The 18,532-nt window shown below is 42.0% G+C and overlaps 1 protein-coding gene across 1 annotated transcript in view; it reads right to left on the bottom strand.

Annotated features, from left to right (window-relative positions):
- DNAH5 (dynein axonemal heavy chain 5) overlaps window positions 1–18,532 on the bottom strand; it is a 303,601-nt gene that overhangs the window by 137,626 nt on the left and 147,443 nt on the right. The window contains exons 31-35 of the mRNA XM_035710321.2: window positions 17,305–17,468; window positions 14,132–14,288; window positions 10,444–10,656; window positions 9,444–9,668; window positions 7,894–8,066 (exon numbers count right to left, since the gene is read on the bottom strand). Coding sequence (XP_035566214.1) covers window positions 7,894–8,066; window positions 9,444–9,668; window positions 10,444–10,656; window positions 14,132–14,288; window positions 17,305–17,468 — 932 coding nt within the window. The remainder of the gene's footprint in view (window positions 1–7,893; window positions 8,067–9,443; window positions 9,669–10,443; window positions 10,657–14,131; window positions 14,289–17,304; window positions 17,469–18,532) is intronic.

The following is an 18,532-nucleotide window of genomic DNA, read 5'->3' as shown; positions in this document are numbered from 1 at the left end:
TTGCAAGAAGTTACTATGGCCGAGTTCAAAAAGGGTGTTGCCTGTGTTCTTCTCTAGGATTTTGATGGAATCTTGTCTCACATTTAGATCTTTCATCCATTTTGAGTTTATCTTTGTGTATGGTGAAAGAGAGTGGTCTAGTTTCATTCTTCTGCATGTGGATGTCCAATTTTCCCAGCACCATTTATTGAAGAGACTGTCTTTCTTCCAATGGATAGTCTTTCCTCCTTTATCGAATATTAGTTGCCCATAAAGTTCAGGGTCCACTTCTGGATTCTCTATTCTGTTCCACTGATCTATGTGTCTGTTTTTGTGCCAGTACCACACTGTCTTGATGACCACAGCTTTGTAGTACAACCTGAAATCTGGCATTGTGATGCCCCCAGATATGGTTTTCTTTTTTAAAATTGCCCTGGCTATTCGGGGTCTTTTCTGATTCCACACAAATCTTAAAATAATTTGTTCTAACTCTCTGAAGAAAGTCCATGGTATTTTGATAGGGATTGCATTAAACGTGTATATTGCCCTGGGTAACATTGACATTTTCACAATATTGATTCTGCCAATCCATGAGCATGGAATATTTTTCCATCTCTTTGTGTCTTCCTCAATTTCTTTCAGAAGTGTTCTATAGTTTTGAGGGTATAGATCCTTTACCTCTTTGGTTAGGTTTATTCCTAGGTATCTTATGCTTTTGGGTGCAATTGTAAATGGGATTGACTCCTTAATTTCTCTTTCTTCAGTCTCATTGTTAGTGTATAGAAATGCCACTGACTTCTGGGCATTGATTTTGTATCCTGCCACGCTACCGAATTGCTGTATGAGTTCTAGCAATCTTGGGGTGGAGACTTTTGGGTTTTCTATGTAGAGTATCATGTCATCGGCGAAGAGGGAGAGTTTGACTTCTTCTTTGCCAATTTGAATGCCTTTAATGTCTTTTTGTTGTCTGATTGCTGAGGCTAGGACTTCCAGTACTATGTTGAATAGCAGTGGTGAGAGTGGACATCCCTGTCTTGTTCCTGATCTTAGGGGAAAGGCTCCCAGTGCTTCCCCATTGAGAATGATATTTGCTGTGGGCTTTTCATAGATGGCTTTTAAGATGTCAAGGAATGTTCCCTCTATCCCTACACTCTGAAGAGTTTTGATCAGGAATGGATGCTGTATTTTGTCAAATGCTTTCTCTGCATCCAATGAGAGGATCATATGGTTCTTGGTTTTTCTCTTGCTGATATGATGAATCACATTGATTGTTTTACGGGTGTTGAACCAGCCTTGTGTCCCAGGGATAAATCCTACTTGGTCATGGTGAATAATTTTCTTAATGTACTGTTGGATCCTATTGGCCAGTATCTTGTTGAGAATTTTTGCATCCATGTTCATCAGGGATATTGGTCTGTAATTCTCCTTTTTGGCGGGGTCTTTGTCTGGCTTTGGAATTAAGGTGATGCTGGCTTCATAGAACGAATTTGGAAGTACTCCATCTCTTTCTATCTTTCCAAACAGCTTTAGGAGAATAGGTATGATTTCTTCTTTAAACGTTTGATAAAATTCTCCTGGGAAGCCATCTGGCCCTGGACTCTTGTGTCTTGGGAGGTTTTTGATGACTGCTTCAATTTCCTCCCTGGTTATTGGCCTGTTCAGGTTTTCTATTTCTTCCTGTTCCAGTTTTGGTAGTTTGTGGCTTTCCAGGAATGCGTCCATTTCTTCTAGATTGCCTAATTTATTGGCGTATAGCTGTTCATAATAGGTTTTTAAAATCGTTTGTATTTCCTTGGTGTTGGTAGTGATCTCTCCTTTCTCATTCATGATTTTATTAATTTGAGTCTTCTCTCTCTTCTTTTTAATAAGGCTGGCTAATGGTTTATCTATCTTATTAATTCTTTCAAAGAACCAACTCCTGGTTCTGTTGATCTGTTCCACAGTTCTTCTGGTCTCGATTTCGTTGAGTTCTGCTCGAATCTTTATTAGCTCCCTTCTTCTCTTGGGTGTAGGATCTATTTGCTGTTTTTTCTCTAGCTCCTTTATGTGTAAGGTTAGCTTTTGTATTTGAGTTCTTTCCAGTTTTTGAATGGATGCTTGTATTGCGATGTATTTCCCCCTTAGGACTGCTTTTGCTGCATCCCAAAGATTTTGAACGGTTGTATCTTCATTCTCATTAGTTTCCATGAATCTTTTTAATTCTTCCTTAATTTCCTGGTTGACCCTTTTATCTTTTAGCAGGATGGTCCTTAACCTCCATGTGTTTGAGGTCCTTCCAAACTTCTTGTTGTGATTTAGTTCTAATTTCAAGGCATTATGGTCCGAGAATATGCAGGGGACAATCCCAATCTTTTGGTATCGGTTCAGACCCGATTTGTGACCCAATATGTGGTCTATTCTGGAGAAAGTTCCATGTGCGCTTGAGAAGAATGTGTATTCAGTTGAGTTTGGATGTAAAGTTCTGTAGATATCTGTGAAATCCATCTGGTCCAGTGTATCATTTAAAGCTCTCGTCTCTTTGGAGATGTTTTGCTTAGAAGACCTATCGAGTATAGAAAGAGCTAGATTGAAGTCACCAAGTATAAGTGTATTATTATCTAAGTATTTCTTCACTTTGGTTAATAATCGATTTATATATTTGGCAGCTCCCACATTTGGAGCATATATATTGAGGATTGTTAAGTCCTCTTGTTGAATAGATCCTTTAAGTATGATATAGTGTCCCTCTTCATCTCTCACTACAGTCTTTGGGGTAAATTTTAGTTTATCTGATATAAGGATGGCTACCCCTGCTTTCTTTTGAGGACCATTCGAATGGTAAATGGTTCTCCAACCTTTTATTTTCAGGCTGTAGGTGTCCTTCTGTCTAAAATGAGTCTCTTGTAGACAGCAAATAGATGGGTCCTGCTTTTTTATCCAGTCTGAAACCCTGCGCCTTTTGATGGGGTCATTAAGCCCGTTCACATTCAGAGTTACTATTGAGAGATATGAGTTTAGTGTCATCATGATATCTATTCAGTCTTTGTTTTTGTGGACTGTTCCACTGAACTTCTTCTTAAAGGGGAATTTTAAGAGGCTCCCTTAAAATTTCTTGCAGAGCTGGTTTGGAGGTCACATATTCTTTTAGTTGCTGCCTGTCTTGGAAGCTCTTTATCTCTCCTTCCATTTTGAATGAGAGCCTTGCTGGATAAAGTATTCTTGGTTGCATGTTCTTTTCATTTAGGACCCTGAATATATCCTGCCAGCCCTTTCTGGCCTGCCAGGTCTCTGTGGAGAGGTCTGCTGTTACCCTAATACTCCTCCCCATAAAAGTCAGGGATTTCTTGTCTCTTGCTGCTTTAAGGATCTTCTCCTTATCTTTGGAATTTGCAAGTTTCACAATTAAATGTCGAGGTGTTGAACGGTTTTTATTGATTTTAGGGGGGGATCTCTCTATTTCCTGGATCTGAATGCCTGTTTCCCTTCCCAGATTAGGAAAGTTTTCAGCTAGAATTTGTTCAAATACATATTCTGGCCCTCTGTCCCTTTCGGCGCCCTCGGGAACCCCAATTAAACGTAGGTTTTTCTTCCTCAGGCTGTCGTTTATTTCCCTTAATCTATCTTCATGGTCTTTTAATTGTTTGTCTCTTTTTTCCTCAGTTTCCCTCTTTGCTGTCAACTTGTCTTCTAGGTCACTCACTCGTTCTTCCACCTCGTTAACCCTCGTCGTTAGGACTTCTAGTTTGGATTGCATCTCATTCAATTGGTTTTTAATTTCTGCCTGATTAGCTCTAAATTCTGCAGTCATGAAGTCTCTTGAGTCCTTTATACTTTTTTCTAGAGCCACCAGTAGCTGTATAATAGTGCTTCTGAATTGGCTTTCTGACATTGAATTGTAATCCAGATTTTGTAACTCTGTGGGAGAGAGGACTGTTTCTGATTCTTTCTTTTGAGGTGAGGTTTTCCTTCTAGTCATTTTGCTCAGTGCAGAGTGGCCAAAAGCAAGTTGTATTGGGAAAAAGAGAAAAAGAGAGGAGAGAAAGAAGGAAAGAAAAGAGAAAGAGAAAAAAAAAAGGGAAGAAAAAGAAAAAACGAAAAAAAAAAAAAAAAAAAAAAAGAAGAAAAAGAGAAAGAAAAAGAAAGGAGAAAAAAAGGGGGTGGGGGAAGGAAACAAATCAAAAAGCAAAACAAAACAAAAACAAAAACAAACAAACAAAAAAAGAACCACCAGGGAGTATCTTCTGATTCTGTGTTCTTTAAGTCCCTTGGCTTCTCCTGGAAGTTGTCCGTCTAGCTGGTGTTCTGGGGGAGGGGCCTGTTGTGCTGATTTTCAGGTGTTAGCAGTTGGGGGAGCTGCTGTGCCCCTGCCTGGTGCAGGGCTCGGTGGGGGTTGTTTACCCCGTGAGGCCGCAGGAGGAACAGCCCCAGTGGCGGGGCAGCTCTGGAAACCTGGATTCAGCCCCCGCAGGAACTCCAGAGCTCTCTGTCTGCAGGGCCTGGAGGCTCCGGGGCGGGGCCGCTGATGTGCTCAGCTGGGGCAGGAGCGTCCTCGCTGTCCTGGGCCCTCCCGGCCTCTGCCTGTCCCGGGGGGAGGCCGGGTCCTGGGCTGTGTCCCGGCGCCCTGTGCTCCGGGGCCTGCGCTGTTGGATTCGCGCTCCCGGGCCGCGCAGCCCCCTCCGCGGAGCTGCCGCCCAAGCCCCTCCGAGCTGCTCCTGGAACCGCGCAGCCCCCTCCGCACGGAGCCTCTTCCTCTGCTCGAGCCCGGCCGAGCTGCTCCCGGGGCCGCGCAGCCCCCTCCGCGGAGCTGCCGCCCGAGCCCCTCTGAGCTGCTCCTGGAACCGCGCAGGCCCCTCCGCACGGAGCCTCTTCTTCTGCCCGAGCCCCTCCGAGCTGCTCCCGGGGCCGCGCAGCCCCCTCCGCGGAGCCGCCGCCCGAGCCCCTTCAGCTGCTCCGGGTCCCGCCGGGTCCCGCCGTGCGCGCTGCAGCCCTTAGGGAGCTCGGCGCACTCTCCCGGGGCGCAGTTGCTCTGTTAGTGTCCCCGGGAGCCCGAGGAGATCCTCGCCCTCCTGGGTCTTGCTCCAACTCCCCGCGAGCCCCTTTCCGCCCGGGAAGGTCGGTGCAGCTCCTGCTCCTCCGGGACGGGGCTCTCCTGTCCTGGGGACACTCGCCCCGGCCTCAGCCCGGCTCCTCGCGGGGCCCCTCCCCCTTGGAGGCCTTTGTTCCTTTATTTCTTTTTCCCCGTCTTCCTACCTTGATAGAAGCGCGAACTCTTCTCACTGTAGCATTCCAGCTGGTCTCTCTTTAAATCTCAGGCCGAATTCATAGATTTTCAGGATAATTTGAAGGTTTTCTAGGTAGTTTGGTGGAGACAGGTGATTTGGAGACCCTACTCTTCCGCCATCTTGCTCCTCCCCCCAAGGCATCAAGGATGTTCCAAGGATTTTGGCTTGAGCAAATGAAGGATGGAATCACCACTCGTTAAGATGGGGAAGACTACAGGAAGGCAGGTTGGTGGGGAATGATCAAACACAGTAAGTGCAAATTCCCTGTGTGTGTCCAAGAAAACACCTTACGCAGGTGTTTGTGTCTGGAGTTCTGGGGGAAAGCCCTGGTTGGGGGCAGACTGGGGGGGTCTACATATAGATGACACCTAAAGCCACATGAGATCACCTGAGCAGTGAGTATAGATGGACAAGAGTCCTAGTGGTCCTCTGTTTAGACCAGGAAGATAAAGAGGAACCAGAAGTAGGAGTACAAAAGGACAACAGGAAGAGTACAAAAGGTCAGGAGAGTGTGGTGTCCTGAAGCTTTGTAAAGAAAGTGGATCAAAAAGAAGAGTATGCTCCCCTGTGCAAACCTGGGCTCTCTGATGGGCCAGGAGAGATGAGAATGAGAAATGACTAGTGCACTGAGCAGCATGAAAACCTGCGTGGCACTGTCTCAGAGAGGGGAGACAGTGTGAGAGGCAGCATAACAGCCCCCCGAGAGATCCACGTTCTCATCCCTGAAACCTGCAAATAGGTTTCCTCAAATGACTAATGGGACTTTGCAGCTATAATGTCAAATGCCTTGGATTACCTGTTGAGCCCAATGTAATCTCACAAGTCCTTCAGAGGGGAAGAGGGAGGCAGAAAACTGGGTCAGACACAGGACCTAAGACGGGGGGCGGGGGTTGCAACCCACTGCTGCTGCTGTGAAGATGGAGGACAGGGAACAGCCCTGGGCTTACAGTCAGCAAGAAAACTAGCTGCAGGCCCTGCACTGCCAAGAAAGCAATTCTGCCAACAACAGGAGGGGTTTCTGCCTCAGGGACTCCAGGAGAACCCCGTTGACACCTGATGTTGGCCCAAGAAGACGGGTGTCAGACTTCTAACACACAGACTGTAAAACCATTCGTGTTCTTTGACCTTCCAAACTTGTGGTGATCTGTTATGGGGTCAATAGAAAACTAATACAGAGCCTAACTAGAGTGAATTAAAAATAAAATGGGTGAAGAAGAATAGGTGCTTTTGAGGAGTTCTAATGGGATCGCAGAAATGGAAAAAAAAAAAAACAAAAACGGAGGGTTCGCCATAGGATTTTCTTTCTGGTAGCAATTACAGTAGCTTTGTAAGTTGATGAGAATGATCCAGCCAGAAGTAGAAACTGATGATGTTCCCAGAGAGGAAACCACTGTGGGTGGAGATGTGGCTTTGGAGGGGGGCAGCACAGACCATCCGTCCGGAGAGCCGACTAAACCAGGGCAGGCACTTTAGCAGACCCATGAGTGGAGACTGAGAGCGCACCTTCCCCACCAAACAGGAAATGTGGTCTTCACTAGCAAAGGAGAGAGGGGAGTGCTGGGGGTCTGAGAGGACAGAAGGTGTAAATGGACTGCCTGAGCCACAAGTATTTCAAGGAATTTGTCACATTTTATGATTATCCACCTCTCCATGTCAAAACAAAGAGAAACACTTTCAAAAGGAGGTCCAAGGCACCCAAAATAAATCATCTTCAATCCAGGCATAAGGACTAGAAAGACGATGAAGAGGAGGAAAGTGACAATAAAGTCTCTCTAGTGAAAGCATTTCATTTAGCATCATGAGTGAGTAGAAGGAGCAATCAAGCAGCACAGGATTAATGGGGTTATTGTGTCAAATCTTTATGTTTTGTCTGATAACACTTTTAATCCAATAGCCCAGAGTTTCATTTCAAGAAAATGGATGATATTCAGCTTCAGCTTCTACTTAAGCCAAATACTGATTTTAACACTCAGCCATTTTGTCAAAATAAGTATTCAGTGCCTCCCTGAACAGAGCATATACACAATTAGCTGATGCCAAAAAGTTTACAAGGGACTAAGAGAATTACAGACTATGAGCCGTGGGAGGGCTATTGGAGACAGCCTCGTTCATCTTACAGATGAGGAAACTGAGTCTCGGGAAGGTGCAAGGCACTTCTGGCTAGCACAGTTACTGTATAACAGACAGGAAAATTAAGAGCACCAGATGTCCAGGCCAACGTGCTCCCCATCACTTTTCACCTGTATAGATATTCAATTTCTTTCCTGCTAAAAAATCATCTTAAGTGTCTCTAATAAAAGCAGGTGCCATGGTCCCCAAAGCAGCCCTCAAAGGCCAACGGTGATTTGCACCTATTGACACATGGCAATCAATTCCTTTTCTTGCCCATTTGATGTCCATTGCGGTCACTGAAACTTCACCTCTCTATGACTGAAAACAGAGGAAGTAAAGCATTTTAGTCACAATCCCAAATTCCAAGCAGAGACCCATGTGTAAAGCTAAAAATACTGAATTTCAAAGACTTTGGCATAAAAGAGCCTCTAAACCCTAAAGAGACATTATGCAGAAATCCCCTGAGTAACTCAAGAGAATAAAAATGTTGGGGAGGGGCCAGAGGGAGAGAGGTTGTGGAATCACAGAACCCCTCCATCACCTGTCTGTGAGTGGAGTTATGACAAGCCTGTCAGTGCAGCCTAGAAATTCATTCTGGTATATGAAAGCTACATCTGTGATGTGAATCATCATCTTGTCAGAATCTTCGTTAAAATAAAATCTGCACTGTTTCAGCCACTCAAAGTCTGTAGGGCTCTTGATATGCATGTGACACTGAAATGCAAAAGATATAGGTTAAAGCTGAGATGAGAACCACTCATTAAATATGCACATTAGCATTTATGTAGATTATAATGGGATGCAAATGGAACTCAGAGACTACCCAACTGGTTCAGTGATGTCAACTACATCACCATCCAATCCATTCATCTACTGATCACAGAAGGGACACTTTAGAAGATACAGGAATAGAAAAATTCAAGAGAAATTCCTAATTGTGCCCACCAATTTAAAGAGCAGCACATATTTTAATAGTAAGATAAGTCACTTCTCAGGTTGCACCCTTAAATGCCCCAGCCCTAATCATAAAAAGTACAATCTACGAAAAACATATTTTGGCATACAAAGACAGATGAAACACTCTCATTAGGAAAAAGGCATCTCTTATGATTATGACAAAATACACTTTGGGGTCTTTTTAATCCATTCATTATTTTTCCTTAAGATTTGCAGCAGGCCAAAATGTCTAACATCTAAATGGCAGGTTATTGCCCAGCAATGCTTTTTGCCTGAAATTTTTAACCAAAATTTTAAGCTCTTTTCATCAATTTTCTTTGACAAATAATAAATCTAAAATTATCTGGAGCCCTTTATTTCTTAGAGAGGCAAACAGTGTGCTTAACTGTTAAGAGAGGAGATTAGACCTCAGTGGCCTGAAAGAGCTGCTCTTCTTCCCAGCACATCAGAACCAATCTTTTATGATCTTTTTTACATAATGGGGTAAGACACGATCCAGCAAATTATTATGAAAATAAGAGCTTCTTGCCTCTTATCTAATATTCTATTTTAGAGTAGAGGACAAATTTCATTTCTTTTCATACTTTCTGTTTTCTATAGCCTCTAAACTCTGTTCCCTCTTTACAGGCAAAAATCTGCATGACACCTGAATGTCACCAACCCATATTAGGAAAGGCCATTTGCAGTCAATGACATAAAATGTAGCAAAACAAGTTAAAGATAGGGATTTATCAAAAGCCTTTGGAAAAGCACAAAGCCACTCCACTAGCAGTGTTATTTATTTTTCTCTAACAAGAAACTGGTAATCCTTAACTACTAACTAACAGGTGCACAAGACAAATGAAAGCTTTTTCAAGATACTACATGGCAGCTTGGTGTTAAAAATGATCACATAAAGAATTTTAAAGATAAGGTCTAATTGCTCAATAACATCTTAGCAGAAATCATCAAAAAGTGACTGAAATCTCAGTTAAAAACTGAAAAAGAAAATCTGACAATGTCTCATCATGAAGATGACTCTGCCTCAATCTAATCTTTTCTTTGAATTCACTCAATCCAATTCCAGTGGGTAAACACAGATAGTACCTAGTATTTGCTCTTCTATATATGCCATAGCATTTATAAAGCATTTACCAGGTCATCGAAGATATCCCTTTGGTGCACATGAATAGTAATCAAAGTCTCATATTTGACCCGTTCCATGGAACTCAGATCTTTTGTTGTGATGCCTATCAATGTGTTCAATAGCTCCAGAAAAGACTGATTGGTTTTCTGCATGATTTTTTTATCATATTTGGCATTTCTGAGGGCTTCTTCTGAATCCCGTGTCCATATCATTTGAATTCCCAATAATCCAACCTTATGGAAACAAAAAAGGCTTTATAATGTGTATGGCATATTAATTTATTTAAATAGAAATTACAATACAGTAAATAATTGTGATTATTATGCAAATTTAAGGCCATCCTTGATTACATCAACTTGGTTCATTATTTGGAAACCTATAGAAATTCTACTCATACTGTACCTACATACAACATGTGTCCACAATTTTTCCCTTGTAATATTAAATCATTTACTGTTAAAGACATGTTTCTGTGTTAGATAGACTTTAAGTTACTGGAAGGGAAAGAATATGTCTTCAACCTGTTTTCCTCAAACACAAGATTTACACCTGGTAGATACTCACAAAATCTTTTATTGATCATAATGGCTAAGAAAACATCACTTTCTGTATCCTAATGCTAAAATATATTTCTCATCCTCTGGCAAAGCATACACTCTGTACTTTTTTATGATTTATTTAGTAAAGGGATTCAGCAGGAAAAAGAACCTTTTAAGTTAAAGAAAATATAAAGAAAACATATATATATAAAACACACACACACACATATATATATACGCACACACACACACACTATTTGGTTACATATATATGTATATATGTGTATGTATATAACCAAATTATCTGTAGCTGAAACCTTTAAGCATGTCTATAGTAAGAAATCCTTATGAAAATCCTAATTCTGGTCCAGACTTAAATTATAGCCAGTTGTGTAGCTTACAACAGACAATGTATGAGATCTAAAATGGCTATTTTGTAGAAAATACTTTCCAATTTCAATACACTGACCTGAGCAGGGAAGGAAGAAAGAAATTCAATCAGCTGGAAACCTGTTTCTTGAATATTTGCAGCTGCCTGGCGAATCACAAGATGTAATGAGGACTGAGACTCCTCCAAGAGAGAATTAAGCCAAATTTCCACGTTACCCTCTGCCATCACAGGTTTATCCAATTCAATAGTCTCACCCTCTCGAGAGGAGATTGACAGAATGCGATCATAGATCTATGGCAGAAGCCAAAAAAAACAGGCATATTCACATAAAGAATGAATTCCTCCACTGCCCTCTTGTCAATGTTATCCATCCCAAAGGAAGTTAAGCTATAGATTATAAAATAAAAGGCAAAATATGATATAAAATCAATTTCAAACTCACATAAAGAAGTTGCCCATGAAATCTAAAAGGGAATACTAAAATACTAAATCAATTCCAAATAGTCTATACTTGAGGGGGGAAAGCTTGTTTTCTAAGACAAGTACTCAATACAAAGGTGATGATCAAGAAAAAGTCTTGTTTCCCCAAATGAAATGGGATATTATAAGAGCCTGTCATCCACATCACAAGCTTACCAAGATGACATGAGTAATGACCAGGTCACTATGATCAATGCAAACACCTTACCAGGCAAGTCCAATTCTGTAGTAAATGCTGTGCTCCTTACAGGAGCTCCTGGTGGCACATAACATTTTCTAACTCAAGCCCAGCTCCTCATCTGGTCCTCTCACCTCAGTTTCCATGCAGCATGGCCTCATGAGAATAGCACACTACCTACTAAATACAGGTTCAAATGGTGCTTTGCCATTCATTAACCACACAATGGTGGAGGACACATCTGAGACTAAATTTCCTGCTTCTAACTAGTCAATTAAACACCATGCCTGTCCTGCTTCCCTACTCACTTCACAGGCTGTTCGTGACAAGTAAATAAAATAAAGCAAACTATCGACTAAATACAAATGCTTGTTGCCACTATTGTTCTTTTGTAAGTGGAATATTGGTCCCTTGGGCTCCAATGTAGGACTGTATTAATGAACCCCTCTTAGTTATAGATAGACACGGTCTATCTTCTGCTAAGACTGAAGTTCCACAGCCTGTCACTTACATGGTCCCTTTCCAAGTCCTGAATATAAATTTATATTTACAATTTTACAAGAGTTAGGACCCACAAAAACAGGACCTGCCCCTGGTTGCAGAAACATTATGGTAAGAACAAATGGCCAAAAAAGCAATGCTATTTATTTTAAGTAATTGCTATGAACAGTGGCTAAAAATGAGGTTTAATTTATCCTCATGGCACAATGAGACAGTGAGATGCTTCACTCTAGAACATGAAATCCTAGTGCAGAAGGATTTGAGCAAAAACATCAGTGAGAAATTCCTGTAATTCAATCACTTTTATAATGCACACATCCAGGGTATCTACAAGAAACAATTATTTTAGGGATGCCTGGGTGGCTCAGTGATTGAGCCTTCGGCTCAGGTCATGTTCCTGGGGTATCAAGTCTCACATTAAGCTCCCCAAAATGAGCCTGTTTCTCCCTCTGCCTGTGTCTCTGCCTCTGTGTCTCTCTCATGAATAAATAAAATCTTTAAAAAAAAAAAAAGAAAAAGAAAAGAAACGGTGATTTTAAACCACAAAGTCTGTACTGTCCTCCCTTCACCTCTATCCATCCTCCTTTGTCAGAGCTTTGTTGTAGCAGCTCAGCCTTTTCCATCCTGACTGTGCAATCACTTCTGACACTGATTTCCATGCCCCCTCCTTCTAGTCTTCCTCCAATACTGAGCCAGAGAATCTTTCTGAGACACAAATCAGGTCACTTCCCTGTGTAAAAACCTCCCATACCTTCTGTCACATTCAGAGCAAAGTAGAATTCTGTAGCGTGATGTACTTGGCCTTTTGGAATCTGGCACATGTCTCCTTCTCCCCCTTTTCCCTATGCTCACCACTGCCTATTAAATGCATAGCCCCAAAATACATTTTGCAGTCTTAAGCCCCAGGACCTGTGAATGGGACCTTACTTGGAAACAGGGTCTTTGTAGATGTCATTAAGATGAAGATGGACCCTAATCCAGAAACTGGTGTCTTTATAAGAAGGCAATTTAGACACACAGGAAGAACATATGAAGACAAAAGCAGATATCAAAGTCACACGTGTATAAGCCAAGCAATATCCCCAGTTGCCAACTGCCCCAGAACCTCAGAGAGAAGTATGAAATAAATTCTCCTTCAGTAGGACCCAACCTTGCCAACACCTTAGTTCAGACTTCCAGCCTCCAGAACCGTGAGAGAATGAATTTCTGCTGTCAATCTAGAGCAACCCTAGCAAATCAACATCCCCCACCCACACTACTGACAACCGGCTGCCCACATCTTGAGACCCTGGTGCCTCTCTTCCTTCTGAGCGTGCCCCACTTCTCCACCTGCCTGGCTGTGTTCCACCTAGCTTCAAAACATCAGTTCAAGGACCATGTTCTGTGCCTGAAGCCTTCCCTGACAGCATCTCCATGTGCTTCATGCATAATACAAGCACAGCAAATCAGTAATTATCAACTTTAATTGTCAAATTTCAGATGAATGCTGTGCTGCATTAAAAAAATGACTTCAGGGGATCCCTGGGTGGCGCAGCGGTTTGGCGCCTGCCTTTGGCCCAGGGCGCAATCCTGGAGACCCGGGATCGAATCCCACATCGGGCTCCCGGTGCATGGAGCCTGCTTCTCCCTCTGCCTGTGTCTCTGCCTCTCTCTCTCTCTCTCTCTCTCTCTGACTATCATAAATTTAAAAAATTTTTTTTTAAATTTAAAAAAATGACTTCAGTATGGATCATGATAAAGTCTTCCTTGGAACCAGGACTAGCACCACACCTGGCACATACCCAGGGGCGGGAACTTATAAATCCCTGGCTTTTGACTGCTTGTGACGCAGAGGTCCACTACTGCACCGACTGCACTCTAGACAGACCCCCACCAGAGCATGGTCCCCTGAGGGGTGGTGTTCTTGTGTCACGCACGCCATGGGGCACATGGCAGTTGCTCAACAAGTGCAGACCGCATGCTCCGATGAATACATGAACAGCACTCAGGGTCTACAGGAAGCCCTGGGGGACGACTGAACACACTCAAATAGAAGGGTCACTCTCAGGGAACTGGCTCAAGGGTTGAATTGGGCAGCAGCTCCTGGCAGCTGTGCAAATGGAGGCATCCCCGCATGGAATGGGCTTCTCTTGGGTCCCCAACAAGTCCACAAGTCTAGAAATTTGTTGGAGGCATTTAAAAAAAAAGGTTTTGATCAAGCATGATGAGAAACAGGGAAGACGATCATGCCAGAAACTTCTGACACTTGACTCCAACAATCAAGTCATAGAGGCAATTCTGATGAGTGAAGGCACTCTTTCCTGAACAACTGGTTTCTTTGGTTTGTCAAATTTCTAAACAGCTAACTTGGCACGCAAAGCCATGAATGCCACTGACGATGCATTCCTAATCATCTTTAAACTATTTGTTATTCAAGTTTACACTTTAGATATTAAGAAATCACACAATCCTGAATGCAAAATGGGCCCAGAAGCATTTTTTTAATCACTGGCTGCCAGTGAACAGACAGGGAAAGTAAACCTTTGTAAACACCTGAGAACTACTTCATAAAGACAATGCAGGAGTAAGAGATGGCAACTGCTGGCCAGCAGTTAGAATCAGGCAAACCTTTTCGTGGAACTTGACAGTTTTGATGTTGTCAAACACATTCACCAGATGGGCTTGTATCGTGTGTGTGTCTGATGCCTGCCCCAGAATCTCCAGGAGTGCCGGGTCTGACACAAAGAAAAACCGGGGAAAGCAAAGTCGTTTTTTCTCCAAGTATCTAAGTGGGGAGAAGAAAAGACAACCTTTACTGGGGCACCTGGGTGGTTCAGCAGTTGAGCGTCTGCTTTCAGCGTCTGCTCCCGGGCAGGGGGTCCTGGGATCGAGTCCCACATCGGGCTTCCCGCAGGGAACCTGTTTCTCCCTCTGCCTGTGTCTCTGCCTCTCCCTCTGTGTCTCTCATGAATGAATGAATAAATAAAATCTTAAAAAAAAAAAAAGACAAACTTTACAAACACACAAAGCAGGCCTTTCTATAAATAAATTTATCTGGATGGGGAAAGGGGGAAAAGATCTTGAAACAACCTAATTTCCCCACATACTGTTGTGCTTTTGTTTTGTTTTCTTACTGATCTTGCCAAGGAGCATTCCATATTCTGATGAAAAACAAAATTTTTTCCCAGGATTGGTAGGAGAATTTCTTCATTTTTCATAAGTGTAATGTATACATTTGACTTCATCTGCAAAATCTAGTACTTTCTTTGTGAAGGACAGAAACAATTACACACAGGGAGTTTTGGGTGTTCTGGTTTTGCTTGCAAGCTTGGCACCGTGACAGCAAAAGGCTACATATCATTCTTGGAATTGTATCCTGAAGAATGCAGCGAATCCATCATTGAAGCCGAAGCAAAATCCAGCTCTGAATAACCTGTGTGGAGGGGCTCTCGTACTGCTCTCTGCTCCAAGAATTACTGAAACCCAGGGAATGTTCCTATCACTGCCCTGCTTTCAACTGTGCTTTTGCATCTAAATTTGTTTATTTTGTGATTCCTTATGTTATGGATATATTTTTTCTGTTATTTTCAGATCAATTCCTCTGTAACTTCATTTTCTTGCATACTTCAATACAAATATTGCAGTTTTCATTGCATTTTCTTTTTTAAATCATATCAGAAATCCTTTTAAAACTTTCTTTTCTTTTTAAATTTCTATTCCTTCCTTGTCATGTATGTTTGTTTGTTTCCTATGTAAAATTATGGCGGAAACAGTCTCACTGCATAGAGGCAGATTCTCTTCATAGGAAGGTAGAGTTTCTACAGTCTTACCTTTATGCTCACAGTGTTTTATGTTGTTTGTTTTAGCTTCTATTTTCCTTATTCTACACAGGCCAATTTCATTTTAAATATCCCAATCCATCTTATTCATAGAAGCTTGATCTTTACTCTTTATTGAAAATAGAGAATTCCTTATTCCTTATTCTTATTAAGAATAAAAAAGTCTCACCAGTCCCCCCCCCTTTACCTGTTGCCCTGTCACAGTCTGATTCTTATGAGGAACCAGGTAATGTTGTCCACCCGGTTAGACAAAGATGAAAGGAGGCATGTGGAATGTGACAACCAAACCTCTGTGATAGAGTAGACAAGACAGTTTATTTCTGACCTGTCTGAAGTCCCTTCTTTTTTTTTTTTTCTCAAGTCCCTTCCTATTGATGCAGATCCTCATCAGCTGGGAAGAGAGTTATCCTCCATAAACATTAATACTCAAGTGTTGATATCAGGACTACACAGTTGGTCCCATAACCTCTCAGAAGCAGAATCAGAAGCCAAGAAAAGCTCAGTAAAAACTGTGGATAATTTCAGAGCAACTTTTTCCTCCAAGGAGTTATAAAATAATGTTGAAATGCCAAGTGATAAAGCATGGGGAAAAAAATGAAAAAGAAGAGAGGAAGGAGCATGTTTGTATGCATGAGCAAGATCTATAGGAGAGGAGAAGTGAAGAAACGTAACAAATCCAGCTGCAGGTAGACCAGCAATACGACTCTTTAGCAAGTTTCTCAAGGGCAACTGAGTCCTGTGTGATGTCCCCGTGATTCGTGCCCCTCAGCCTTTTCAATGTGAAGAGCCCTGAGAGCATGGAATATTTCTATCCTTTTCCTCTTTCCCTCTGGCCTGAGGCTGGTGGGAGACTGGATGGCCATCAAGTCAGGTCTCCATCCAAGAACTTTAGAAGTGCTGCAACACAACTGGTTGTGCTAAATAATCATTATAGTTAAAAAGGATGGCACCTCATCAACCATTCGAGAACAAAAATCCTTTTGTCAAATGTCCTTCAATAGTCACTTGACTTCATTCAACAATTTTATAAAGCATATTAAATCATTCATAGTTTTTTTCTAAAAATTATTTTGGAGGATTTGCTTGCTAGTGGTTTTGTTGTACACTGGAAACTAATATAATGTTATATGTCAATTATACGTCAATAAAAATAAATTATAAATGGAAGCATGTATAGTTAACTGTTTTTACAATATTACTATTTAACATATTTCTGCTCACATGATTTAATCCTGACTAGCCAAAAGAAAAGAAAAATATCTCTTACTCTTGGAATTCACCCAGCCTCCACATACGTGTGTGTGTGTGTGTGTGTGTGTGTGTGTGTGTATACACTGAGAGATATATGAAGCTCCCATTTCTGTATAATCTTGACTACATGTGTACATTATTACATTGTTCATATCATTCTGATTCATATGATGAAATATTTTGCCTCTTCAGATGTTTGTCCAAGAAGGAAATCAGAAAAGTATGTGTACTAATTTTAAAAAGCAAGGGTTGGGGATCCCTGGGTGGCGCAGCAGTTTAGCACCTGCCTTTGGCCCAGGGCACGATCCTGGAGACCCGGGATCGAATCCCACGTCGGGCTCCCAGTGCATGGAGCCTGCTTCTCCCTATGCCTATGTCTCTGCCTCTCTCTCTCTCTCTGTGTGACTATCATAAATAAATAATTTTTTAAAAAAAAATTTAAAAAAAAAAAGCAACGGTTGTATGAGAATGTTTGCAAGATCTGGTCCCAGTGATGGAAGAAGCCTTAAGTCCTATTCCCACATCAGAACAAACCCAGCAAGGGCTTGCAGAAAATATGAGTTACCGAGCTACCAGTCTTAGCTGTACAACAACATCACACATGAACTAAGTTTTAGCAAAAGAAAATCAATGTGGTTAATGCTATCTAGTCCCTCTGGTCCTTTCATCTCTAGGATGCTAAGAGAGCCTCCATAGGGCCAGTTAACTTACCCAGTGAGAGATTTCTGGCACATTTCCAACTGGTCCAGCAAGTGTGGTAACAGCTGCCCCATGGTCTCATCTCCAACACAACACTGAACCACATTTGGCATTTCATGAGCCCGGGTCATAATCTTCACCCAAGATTTATCGATATTGGAAAAGCGCTTGGCTTCCTATAAGAACAAGATAACAAAGCACACTTGAACGCATTTGTGATCTCAAAGACAGAGCATCTCACATACCTTCCACTAAGGCCAGATTTCTGACCAGTCTGGATACCCCAATTATACATGCATGAATTGTCAGACATGTTCTCTTTCAATTCCTCTTCTGTACCATCCCACCCCCTTTCTTAAATGAGATACGCCCATTTTGTTAACTAAAAAGAGACAGATACAGAAATGGAAATACAATATGAGACAGCTTGAGAGAGAAGAGCACTCCCAAGCTTTTTTGACAGTCATCGCTAAATAAAGTGAATTTTATGTTTTTTCAAGTTCTACTCTGAGCATTGAACTCTTTGCATATCTAGGAAACAACATAAACAATTAAAAATAAGATACAAAATGTGGGGTACCTGGGCAGTGCAGTCAGTTAAGCAACTGCTTCTTGGTTCTGGCTCAGGTCAGGATCTCAGGGTTGTCAGAACAAGCCCCATGTTAGGCTCTGCATTCAGCATAGTCTGCTTAAGACTCCCTCTCCCTCTGCCCCTCCCCACCTGCACTCACTCTCTTTCTCTCTCAAATAAATAAATATACAATACAAAATTACAATATAACCCTATTATTGTGATTTTTTAAGATTTTATTTATTTGGGGATCCCTAGGTGGCTCAGCGGTTTGGTGCCTGCCTTTGGTCCAGGGCGTGATCCTGGAGTCCCGGGATCAAGTCCGGTGTCGGGCTCCCTGCATGGAGCCTGCTTCTCCCTCTGCCTGTGTCTCTGCCGCCCCCCTCTGTCTATTATGAATAAATAAATAAATCTTTTTTTTAAAAAAGTCCAAAATTCTTTTCAAAAAAAAAGAAAGATTTTATTTATTTATTCATGAGAGACACAGAGGGAGAGGCAGAGACACAGGCAGAGGGAGAAGCAGGCTCCCTGTGAGGAGCCTGATGTGGGACTCAATCCCAGGACCCTGGGATCATGCATGACCTAAGCCAAAGGCAGATGCTCAACCACTGAGCCACCCAGGCATCCCAAATGAAATTTTTAAACATAGATTTTTTTTTCAGAAAAGAA

Source organism: Canis lupus, chromosome 34 (assembly GCF_003254725.2).
Source record: "Canis lupus dingo isolate Sandy chromosome 34, ASM325472v2, whole genome shotgun sequence".
Taxonomy (NCBI): Eukaryota; Metazoa; Chordata; class Mammalia; order Carnivora; family Canidae; genus Canis; species Canis lupus.
Note: the sequence above shows the minus strand (reverse complement) of the source record. Positions and strands in the feature narration are given on the sequence as shown.